The sequence below is a fragment of the Asterias amurensis genome, chromosome 13 (assembly GCF_032118995.1).
Source record: "Asterias amurensis chromosome 13, ASM3211899v1".
NCBI classification, from domain to species: domain Eukaryota; kingdom Metazoa; phylum Echinodermata; class Asteroidea; order Forcipulatida; family Asteriidae; genus Asterias; species Asterias amurensis.
The window spans coordinates 6,130,757-6,142,998 of record NC_092660.1 but is presented as its reverse complement, the minus strand read 5'-3'; the positions used below and the strand labels follow the sequence as shown (position 1 = coordinate 6,142,998).

Genomic DNA, 12,242 nt, shown 5'->3' with positions numbered 1-12,242 from the left:
TCACCATCTTTTGCCTGAATATCTTGACCCACAGATGGGTTGTAAATCTGAATACTTAGAGACGAGCAAGAGAGCCATGAGGCACCTTTAAGTTTGAAGATCCATATTTTTCACAAATAAATTTAGGTGCATAGCCTTGATTATGGGTAAATATTTTTGTGGTGACCGTTATAAACAAGGTGAAAACCATTGCTGCAAACATTTATTTCAAAATTGTTTGTGTATCAAGTTTGTTCAATGATGAATGTGAGTGTACTTGCTTCTTGAGATATTGCGGACTTAATACTCATCACTATAAGTTTTGTGTAAATTTGTGTGTAAACCAAACACTTCTATCACGTGCACCATACCTCAAACAGGCTTATAATGTGGTCCTTGCCGCAAAAAGTATACCCATGATTGTGGCTGTGTACTTGCATTTATCAGTATTGAACTGTTTTACTCAAACTACTTGCAAGTGGATTACAAGACAATTATAATAATTGACACATTTGATTTACTTTTTTAACATTTCTCATTTATTGTTACTGATGCACATGATACGGAAGAAGAGTTACACAAATACAGTACACTATGTAAATATTAGACTTTGAAGAATGTACTTTTGTTTTATTCTTTAAAAAATTTGTTTTACAATGATCCCAGGTTTATGGCCCAGTAAAACTTCCAGCTAAAATCCCCAACTTAAAAATTGGCCGAAAAATAAATTATTAAATGTAATGCAATAAATAATGTTACTTTTTCCGTCCCTTTTTCTTGCCTTTGCTATTACTCTTTTCACCTGTATCTACCCTCATTCTGCTGGTTTCAACTTTCAATGCATGCCCTGTTGTCTTGATGTGGTTGAAGAGCTTATTCCTAGTTGGAAATTCATTATTACATGTGTTACATAGAAGGGGGTCGTCGTTGTGGACCTGTGAAAGAAAAAAAGAAAAAAAGTTAACATTTAATGAGGTATTCTATACAGAGAATGAGTGTTTATTGAATACCACATTTTAACACCTAAATCCCGGTTCATACTTTGTGCGATTGTGATACCAATTTTGACGTCACAGTCCTGTTTCCGCTGTGAATGTTTTGCAGGAGTTGAACACATTTCAACTGATGCAAACTATTTGTTACGAATTTGTGACGTCAAAATTCTGTGCCCGCCTATAGCATTGTTTCTTCATTGTTTTACCTCTATGGTAGCCACATCATGACCTAAATGCACAAGGTCTATGATTTATTAATTACTTGACATTATAATGGTACTGGTAGAGCAGTGCACTTTCACCTCAGCTGACTAGAGTACAGATTTTTTGGGCAAGTGCCATGAGCGCCTGCATTGGCAGATACGGGCGCTACATAACACTTTGATTATTATTATTACTATTATCTTTATTCATTTACAATTTCCAAGAATTGGGAAAATCTTTTAAAATACCTGTGAGTTCTGTTCCTGGCATGCCAACTTCTCTCTCGCTGCTTTCCTTGCCTCCTTTGCCTTCTTGCCCTTGAGTCTCACACTAGGTGTTTCTTCAGTTGTGTCTTCCACATCCTCCATCTTATCCCCATAGCCATTGAGTCTCTCACATGATTCTGTTTCTTCCACTCCATCTGCACTCTCAAACTCATTTGCGTTGTTCGTCTTACTTTCATTGTCTGGTGTCCTGTCCTCTTCATGTGAGACTCTACCATTGGATTCTTTGACTTTAAGATGCTTGGCTAGATGTGATGGCAAGTCTTCCAGTATATCATCATGATTTACAGACGCAGGTTTCACAGCAGCTTGTTGCTGTTTCCGTTTCTTCTTTTCCCTCTTTGACAATCTGCAAGGAGGAACAAAGACATTATTGAACATAAAGAGAGAGTATTGAAAGCTTCCCTTGAAGTCCTTCAAAATGTGTTCATGTCGAGGGGGTTGTAAAATTGTTTGATTCTTGCTCGACACCTGTTTCTATTCTTAAAAGTTAAAGAAATTTTCTGAAGATAATCAATCCAACTTCCTGCTGTAACTCAAACCTGTGGAATTTGAGATGAGTACTTTGCCTGGCCTCATGTAAAGCATAATTAGTGTGTAGAGTGATTGTCAAAATGTTTAAGATTGAGGCACTTCAAACACAGAAAAAAGTGAAAGGTAAAAAGATATGGAGCAATAAACTCACGCCAACAACTAAAAAATAACATCGGCCTTAAATTAATCGAAATTCCTTTCCAGATCATTGCCAGAATGTTGTCATGTGTAAGTTTTTACATCAACAGTTTTCCTGAAATTTAACCAATAAACTGAAAACATAAAGTAAAACTGCGAAAAACAGCGGTGCAGTAACAAACACTCACTTTGTTTTCTTGGGTTCAAAGGTTTCAGGTTTTTCCTCTTCCTCATCCTCACTATCTTCTTGTAGTGAATCAACCTCAGCATCTTCCTCAAGACATTCCTCCTCAACCTCTTGATCTTGCCTCTCTTCTGCAATCTCATCATCCTCTGCCATCTGCTCCTTAAGGAGAGCCACGTTCTCCTTGTGCTTTTTAGAATTCTGGTGATTATCAAATCTGTAAAATAATATATAAATTGAAACCAATCTTCAAATACAGCTATTTCATAAAGATGGTGGATTAAGTTACAAGCACCAAACTTTATAACAAAGAAATTATTAACAAATCTCCAATTTTTGAAGATGATTTGATTAAAATATGAAAGAAGTGGGCAAATCAGTACCACACAGTTGCTTTAGTTTTTTTGTATTGAAATAAAAGTAAATTGTGATCATTTAAACTTTTTGTTGACAATACAAAAAATGGTGTTAAAACATGTTTTAAAGACGCTGGACACTATTGGTAACTGATCTCACTTGCTGTATCTCAAGATATGCATAAAATAAAAAAGCTGTGAAAATTTGAACTCAATCGGTCATCAAAGTTGTGAGATAATAATGAAAGAAAAAACAGTTATGCGCTTTCAGATGCTTGATTTTGAGACTTCAAATTCTAAATCTGAGGTCTCAAAATCAAATTCGATGAAAATTACTTCTTTCTTGAAAACTACGTCACTTCAGAGGACGCCATTTCTCACAATGTTTTATACTATCAACCTCTCCCCATTACTCGTTACCAAGTAATGTTTTGTGCTAATAACTATTTTGAGTAATTACCAATAGTGTCCACTGCCTTTAAGTTTATCGGGAAACAAGCACAGCCACAATAACTGTACCAGTGCATGTAACAATCAGTTTCACCATGATAACACATCATCAGCTTCAACTCAAAATGTCAGGTTTTAGAAGATTTCACTGACCTCTCCAACGAGGCAATAACCTTTTTGAATGAAACAAAAATATTTAACTGACTTCATTTGAGGGAATATATATATTTATTTATTTCTCATTGCTTTGCATTGTTAATTTTTATTGCTTGTAATTATTGTTGTAAAGCGTTGTGGTACCTTTTTTTTTGTAAGAACGCTATATAATTGCTGAGATTATTATTACAAATTTTAATATACACCAATGTGTGATATCGGAGTCCAGCAGAAACACTGTACAAGCATACCACTCTGGCTTCACTGAACTAAAAGGCATTGTTTCGTTGAGACATACTGCAAGTACCTATAGAAGGCAATTGTTTAGGCTTACTTACGCTTTGTCACTCTTGAATTCCTTATTGCACGCTACACAAAACAGACCCTCCAAAGCATCTTCATCAAAGCTGTTTTCTCCTGAATCTGTAAACCATAAATGTTAGAGATTAATATATCAAAAACATCAAATGGGAACACAAAATTACAACAACATGGGCTGAAGAACCACATTGCTGCTTAAAGAAATTAGAAAGAAAAGAAAAATATGGAATTATTTTACCCCCAGATGTCTGTAAGTTTGTATTTGCAAGTACTTATGCAAGAGATTGTGAAACACCAATACGCAATTCTGAATTAATGTGTATGGCACTATGGTACCAGGGTTTGCTCATCTCGAGGTTGCTATCAGTGAAACGCATAGAAATAGAACCCGGTGAACGCTGAGGTTGGCCACCCTTCTGTGTCTTCTGTGGACATGGTGTACCTATATCGCACGATACGCGCGCATGGCAAGATGATAATCGCGTGAGACGCGTGTATGGCAAAATGGCAAGATGTCAGCACACACAGACCGTTCTAGTGTTTTTATTGGTCAATGATGATGTCATTGTATGGCAAAATTGTATGGCAAAATATTTTGCCATACATGTGTAAAAAAATGGCATATGCGCGTCCATAAAAATGGTCTCATGGTTATATTGCTGTGGTGAAAAGCAACAATAGAATTGACGTAAAAAACAATAAAAAACAAGAGAGACAGACATACGGACAAACAAACTTTTGTTTACGTTTTGTAAGGTTTCATTATGAGATGTTGTTAAGATTCGTGTAAATTTTTCTCTTCTGTCGTTTTAACCTTTTCTACTTTTCTTGAGAGAAAGAGACTTACCAGCCACACTGCTCCCTGAGTCATCTCCAAACTCCTCCTGTAAAGCTGCTTCCATTTCTCTCAGGTCCTTCTCCATCTTAGCACGGACCTCTGCGCCCTGCTTGGCATACTCCTCAAATTGCCTAGTGATAAAAGAAAAAAAATGTAACTGTCTGACATCAACCCTTGAGACCGGTTCATACTGATCCTGCCAATGCGAATGCAATACAAATGTTGACGTCACAAACTTGCAACAAATAATTTGCTGCAAATACAGCCATATAACGGTAAAATTTTCTTTGAGATATTCCGTCATTCCGTCATTGATGACCAAAATATTAGTTTGCAGGAGCTGTATATTTACATTTTTCATGGGAAGGTTCTATTCAGTTTCATACATGTCATAATGTGTAATCCTTACAAGACACAATGTGTGATTGTTTTATTGGCAAATGAAGTTTATCTGTTCTTACTTTTCTCTTTCTATTCTCTCTTTCTTCCTCTTTTCTGCGTCCAGTCTCGCCCTCTCAGCATTCTTTTCCGCGAGCAGTTTCTGTAGGATTATTTGTGAAGTCATTTATTTATTTTGATCTAGTTATGAAACCAATTAATTTCCAAACATAACTGGCACTGAAGATACTTGCATAGAGAAGACTCTAAAGAAATGCTCAGCTTATTAGATGTTGGAGGAAAACCCCAAAAAAGAAAGAAACAAAAAAAACACCCAAGCTTGTATACACCTGCAACAGTGTACCTTTTTTTGTTTACACTAAAACTGTTTTGCAAAATCTCCTATTGGTTTTGTACAAATTTTCCAACTGCTGACCATTTTCCCAAACCGTGGACCATATTGTCCTCTTTTGTTATAGGTCCCTGGTTTGAATGTGTATACTTACTCATGTAATCACATAGGGACTGACCTCTTGTTCCGTAGAACCGTCAGTGGTCTAGTTGTTAACATACTGTTCAATAATGCAGGGGGACGGGTCATGCCTTTGAAACCTACCTGTAGTTGTTTTCTCTAAGGATTGAAAGCTTTGAGTACAAATACAGAGCTTATTAATTATAATAATATAATATCAAAGTCTTATATAGCGCACGTATCTACCAGACAAGGTACTCAAGGAGCTGAGTATATACAAACTTTCAGAATGATACATGTAGGTTATTGCAGTGATGGATTCTGAGACCCAATTATGGAGCACTTAGGGGTTTACAAGGTGCTACGGCGCACTAAGCAGCCACAACCAGGAACACATGGGCGAACCCCTTCTCTTTTCGATAAGTGCACTGGGTTCTTTTACATGCGTTACACAACACATGGGCCCAACGGCTTTACGTCCCAAGGACGAAGCAATGGTTAAGTGTCTTGCTTGAGGACACGTGTGTCATGGCTGGGGATTCGAACCCACACTCTGCTGATCAGAAACACCTGAGTTTGAATTCGGTGCTCTTAACCCCTCGGCCACGACACTTCCACAACAAAACACAAACACAACAAAACAGGGCCAAAAAGTATAACTTATTGACAAAATTGTAGTACTCACCCTGTAAGCCTGAACTCTTTGGTCTCTCTTGCGTACAAAGGAAACTAGTGCCTGAAATAAAGCATCAAATTCACTCTCTGATAAATTAATGAAATCTTTAAACTGTGTTGGTACTCTGTAACTCTCAACCAACAGAATCCTTGTGCTAAACTGTGGGTTCTTTCTAAGTCTTAACCAAAAGTAACTGTGGTAACTGTGTGGGTGCTTTAAGTCTTAACCGACAGAGTTACGGTGTAAACGTTGATGCTTTCCGAGTCTTGACGGACAGAGTCATTGCTGTAAATGTGTGGGTGCTGGTAGGGTAGCAAATACAATGTCATTTTATATCCTTTCTATGTCAGGTAAGAGACTTGAAACATTACTATTTTTTCTATTGGGACACAAGTGCATCACAATACTGATTTTGACCTTACAACCCTTCAAAGCCTACAACCCACAACTATAAAGCTTTTGTAAATGAAAACTGCCTTGCACAAAATATGCAAGAAATAGTTAATGGCCTAACGATTCAACCCTAGCAGAGTCTTTCTCTAACGCTAAAAAATAACGATTTTGTACAGTGTTGTGTTTTCTGAATGCAAGTAAATCAGATGGTCTGCTAAAGTTTTTAAAAAACTTCTCAAAGGGGACTAACCCTGACTTCCTCATTCCACTCCTTCTTTGCCGCATCCCTCAACTTCTTGTTGTCCTTCTCCATCAGTCGGGCAATTCTCCGGTTGGGTGCACCTCTTGTGTCATACGTCTCCTTCCAGACAAAGGATCGAGATGTACTGTAGCTTTGCCAGTAGGCGTAAAAAGGATGCACCACCTCATCGTAGGAGCTGTCGGAGGCACCAAATTCTGGTATGTCAAAGTCCTTCTCGGCGTCTTTATCCGCCATATACTTCAAATCCTCTTTGGCTATTAGGGAGAAAGCTTCAGTGTACACTCTGTAGAACCCCTGAAATACAATAATAATAATATTTGGTATTTATATAGCACTTTATACACCAAACGGGCGTCTCAAAGCACTTAAACATACAGTATTTCCTGCAAGGTATGTGTGGCTAAGTTTGAATGACAGTATTTAACTTGTTTAGAGAGCGTCTCAAAAGTTGTAACAGATGGAATGTTCTTATTGGATCGGATGAGTGTTCCAGCGCATGCACAACTGTTCCCCTAGACCACTGGAATGTCCCAGTGGTACATTCAAAATACCAATGTGCATATTGAGTTGACCCCGGCCTAAGCACTAAGCTATTAAGCACAAATATCAAATACCAATACCATCCACTCGTTTTTTTTCTATTTAATGTCATGATCACCGTACGTCTTGAAATGTTTAAATTGTACCTTTTCACCCTCTTCAAACCCTGAATACGCCGAAGCTGTGAAGTACTTCATCAGATTGACAGCATCTCCTTCATAATCGTCCCCATAACCTAATGGATTGAAAGCAATAATAGATCAGACTAACCATATATCCCATTTCCAAGATAATCTTCATGAGGATTGAAACAAAATTTAACCAAATCACTCTGGCAATGAACTGGAAAGGATTACAACTTGGAACGCCCTTTTCTACTTCTACCTAACAAAAATCAGCAAATAGGGAACGTAAACCTTTGGTTTTTTGAACCATTCAATTGTTTTAATCCTTTATAAATGTAGATACAATACAATACAACTAACATGTGAAAATTTCATTCTAAAAGGTGGTAGAGTTTTTGTGATATCGCTGGAAATCCAGAGCAGTTTAGTCCTCGCAGGAAGAGTGATTTGTAATTTCAGAATACAACATTTAAGAATCATTTCTGATAAATGTTTCTCAAATTTAAATTATGAGGGGTAAAAACTGATCCATCCTTTTCCACAATCACATTACTTCAATGATTCTCAAAATGCTATCGAAAGATGCTATAGGCCTACTAACCAAAGAAGTTTGTATTGCCAATCATTTTAGGAGTGCTTACCAAACACAAATGCATACCTTCCCTTCAAAGCTCTACATTTAGTTAAAATGCTACATGTATGGTGGAATAATTACTTGGTTAGTCCCCTCTTAAAGGCAGTGAGAAACAGCTCCCTCTGAAGTGGAGTAGTTTTCGAGAAAGAAGTAATTTTCCACGAATTTGATTTTGAGACCTCAAGTTTAGAATTTGAGGTCTCGAAATCAAGCATCTGAAAGCACACAACTTCGTGTGACAAGGGTGATTTTTTCTTTCATAGTTATCTCGCAACTCCGACGACCAACCGAGCTCAAATTTTCACAGGTTATTTTATGCATATGTTGAGATACAGCAAGTAAGAAGACTGGTCTTTGACAATTACCAATAGTGTCCACTGGCTTTAACCACCCCACCCTGTCTGTGTCAGATAATCACAGAAAAATGATTTTGTTTACCTTTAAGGATAGCTTCTTTGTGCTTGTCGTACCAGGCTCTTTCCTGTGGGTCGCTGAGTACATCAAACGCTTTCTGGATAACAGCAAACTTCTGTGTGCATTCCTCCTTTGTAGCTGGGTTTTTATCTTTATAAACATTGTTAACAAAAATAGTATTAATCATTTGCTATCAATGCCCCATGAGTGTTTATCAAATTCACACGACATTTTCAAGTTCAACTACAATAAGTCTTGGTTCCTGCGACAAATTCAATCTTTTCTATTTCAAATCCAGGCAGAAACATGGTCTCTGTGGTCGATTTCACAAAGAGCTAAGATTGATCTTAACTGCAAATTAATCGCAGTTGCTAAGTGTGATGTCACAGATGGTGATATTGACAACTCATCTTATGATGAATGTCAGTGATTAGTAGACTCACACCTGAGAAAACCCACATAACTCGTCCTACATGTATGTCTGTCTTTCAGTCCTCACCCACGTCATCCAACATGTCCAATGAGTTGGTTCCCATAGAACCACTCAGTTTGCTGGCAGTTCTGGATGTCTGTAACGACTTACATCTCATGATGACAACGTTAATTGGCATGTTATAATAATGAGTTTAACTGAATCAAAATTAAGTCATACTCAATGTCCCTTATAAATACTTCCATACTGTTCATTTAAAGAAGTGCTCATGACATATATACTGAACATTTAATTGTGACTAAAAATGGCAGCAAGATTTCATCTAAACTTACCTGGGTGCCATTTTAAAGCTAGTTTCCTGTAGGATTTCTTCAGGTCTGAATCAGTGGCCTCTGTAGTCACACCCAGCACCTCATAGTGGCACATCATCTGACCAGCCATGGTCTGGTCTGGGCAGTGTTTCTTTCTGGAAAAGAAATCATTGGGATGTAGAGCAACAGTTTAGTAAATAGCTCAAGCGCAACATAGTAAAATTAATACTGAAAGGATTGAAGAAGGCGATTGTGTTTCAAATGTAAACTATGTTGTCATGACCGCGTCTTCACGTAACGCTTGTGGGGAACGTAGCGCCACTGGCCCCCACTAGCCACCTCTCTCACGCGTGCCTCCGACTCCGCAGTTTGTCGTGCTCCCAGAAGACTGTCTTTCCACCAAGTGGGAGCCCCGTGCCGGCCCCCACTGCAGGAACAGTCGTGAGGGACACTATTAACCAAGTAGGGCCTAGTTGAAAAACAGCAAGTGACAGTAGTCGCGAATGACATAATCATACGACACTACAGGCGCCCATAGTGTATAAGTGGTAGCTGGTAACCTTTTTCTGGCAATCATAATTAACTTTGTGGAAAAGTTTCCGCATGGCGCCACCACTTTTTCATTCGAAATTAAATATAGTATCTAATTTACCTCAATGAGATATCCCTTTTTGTAAAAATGAGTGAAAAAGTGGTGGCGCCATATGGAAAGTTATCCAATTTTGTTGTGCTTTTACTTGTATTGTATAGCCCCATAAATAGGGATAATTTTCCGCTTGTGTATTAGTATTACTTTACTTTGCTTTAGCCAATTAGTGACTTGGGGCTACTGTACTAGCCCTACTAGGAACTTGTGTTGTACTACTACTATCTAATAATATATATTGTGCTTAAGTTATGCAGCTCTATCTATGAAATTGGGTCAATGGTACTTGGTAGTAGTATAGTAGACCCAGCGCCCCAGTCACTGGGTCTAGGCCCATGGAAAATTTACTTCTTGAAACATAGCCTTGCTCAAGGCAGTCGCATTATTCGCTCCGAAAAGACGCAGCTGTAAACCCACCCGCCGTATACCCTGTGCATGGTGTGTGCGATCACACCGAATGACCAACCCGTATACACACTGTCACATCGCACGAATACTGTTCACACAAGTCATCGCACTCGTACACCACTAACCGCATGCGGAGGCCGTCAGGCCGACAGCCTTGTCGGATCTGTACCTTCCCGTTTTAATGTGTTGTATTGAAAAAATTCCAATAGTGGACGAAATTGGGGGGGCTCGAGGATATGCTAGTATGCAGCTCATGAATATGTATATCGTTCGTCAGACCTATCAGACAACACAGGATGTGAGGCAAATGAATTATTCATTTTGACGTCCAATCACGCACTTCCCTTATCACGACCTTTGGACCCTATCATGCGTCCGTGGTGGTGGTGTGTGAGGTAAACATGTCTCGTCTTTCGCGGGCATTATGGTAATGAGCTGACCGTGGGAACTCTTCGCTTATTATAGTAATGAGGTCAGTGGCTTCAACACATATCCTACAAGGCTGTCGGCCTGACGGCCTCCGCATGCGGATAGTGTACGGGGGCATCGTGTCGTGCGATGTTACGCACAGTGAATACGGGTGGGTTTTACGCACAGTGAATACGGGTGGGTTTTTATACAGCGGCGGTCTTTTTTCGGAGTGAATAATTCGACTGCCTTGAGCAAGGCTACTTGAAACAAGACTTAGATAGAAGTACAAGTAGGCAGAATTGGTCTCGAAAAGGCCAACTGAACTAGTCTACTATTTTTTCTGCCAAATATTTTCTTGGTGATACTTCAATCCCCAGTGAAAATGACAATGTTATGTAGTTTGAAATTTAATTTTGGTGTTAAGATTATAATAATGGTTCCATAATAATTATTAATTGACATTTTGAATGATTATGGAATCCATCCAATCTTAAAACTCGATGATTGATTCTATATTAATTATCTATTCTAAATGATTTATCGAATTTATTCTGATAAAATTAAAATACAGTCAACTGCAATTTCAACAACAGGAGAAAAGACAATGAAATAAGATTAACCACAAAAGAGCACATTACTGCGTAAAAATATACCAAACCATTGATTATTAATTTTCAAATTACCCATTTGATTTCGAAACTTACCAGTAAAAAGTGAAGTGATAAAGGAGATTTTTTGGTAGTGCGGTGCCAGTTCACCTCTTCTTCGTTCGAGAAAACTCTCAAAAGTAGAGACGAAAAAAACCCCGGTATATCATGTCTGGTAACGATCTTAGTAACGTAATACGTCACCATACCGAGAACAAGCATGGTGGGGGCAGACTACAGATTGTAAAAAAAAGTCTTGAATTTTGTTTACCAGAAGAGGGCGCTACAACCCGAAAAAAATCTACACACAACACAATGATGCAAATTGCACAACAATAAAGCAAGAGGCATTTTTGAGATAATAAATAAGGCGGGTCTGAAATCATTGAACAGAAATGATACAAGATGACAAAATATGCTGCTGACATTGTAAAACAACCAACGAAAAAATAAAAGTTGATTGATTCAACCACAATTTTAGTATTGTTCTAAAAAATAATATCCAGTTGAAAACTGACTTGTAATAATTCTTTTTTTATTTTTGTGAACTACTACTTTTATTCGAATTTGTTTGTTTTATTCGGAGTAATGTAGTAGTAGACTTCATGATCTCTGGCCACACAGCAGCTAAGTATCAGTTGAATGGCCTGGCCAAACTGGCAACCCTGAATAAAGATGTTTGACAAATAGGGAGACAGCCAACCTATAGCTAACTCAGTTGGTAGGGTGTCCCAAAATAACCTGAAATCTATTGGTTACCTCATTTTGTCTTTGTTCCGTACCAATTGCTCTTAATATGAAAAATAAACATAAATAATGGGGCTGTACAATGACAAATTTTTATATAAAATGTATTAAATAAACAATTCACTATTTCTTCAGAAAAACAACAACACACATGTCGTAGGTAGTTTCAAAATCATCTCGGACTATCTCCTTGCTTTTTATTTACTCAAACAAAATATTACTTTGAACTAATTTACAAAGTTTTTTGCTTACACATAACTAATATAAACAATTCAAAATTGTACACAGTGAAACTTATCAAAGCAT

The 12,242-nt window shown here is 37.8% G+C and overlaps 1 protein-coding gene across 1 annotated transcript; it reads right to left on the bottom strand.

Annotated features, from left to right (window-relative positions):
- Nucleotides 1-362: 362 nt before the first annotated feature.
- On the bottom strand, nucleotides 363-11,358 carry LOC139945777 (dnaJ homolog subfamily C member 21-like). The gene is made up of 12 exons (XM_071943193.1): nucleotides 11,247-11,358; nucleotides 9,099-9,232; nucleotides 8,358-8,483; nucleotides 7,307-7,395; nucleotides 6,609-6,914; nucleotides 5,975-6,025; nucleotides 4,901-4,980; nucleotides 4,449-4,570; nucleotides 3,619-3,703; nucleotides 2,323-2,535; nucleotides 1,427-1,811; nucleotides 363-914 (listed from the first exon to the last, which is right to left on the bottom strand). Exons 2-12 carry the CDS (start codon nucleotides 9,205-9,207, stop codon nucleotides 735-737), a joined length of 1,746 nt encoding a protein of 581 aa, XP_071799294.1. The 5' UTR covers nucleotides 9,208-9,232; nucleotides 11,247-11,358; the 3' UTR covers nucleotides 363-734.
- Between the last annotated feature and the right edge of the window lie 884 nt (nucleotides 11,359-12,242).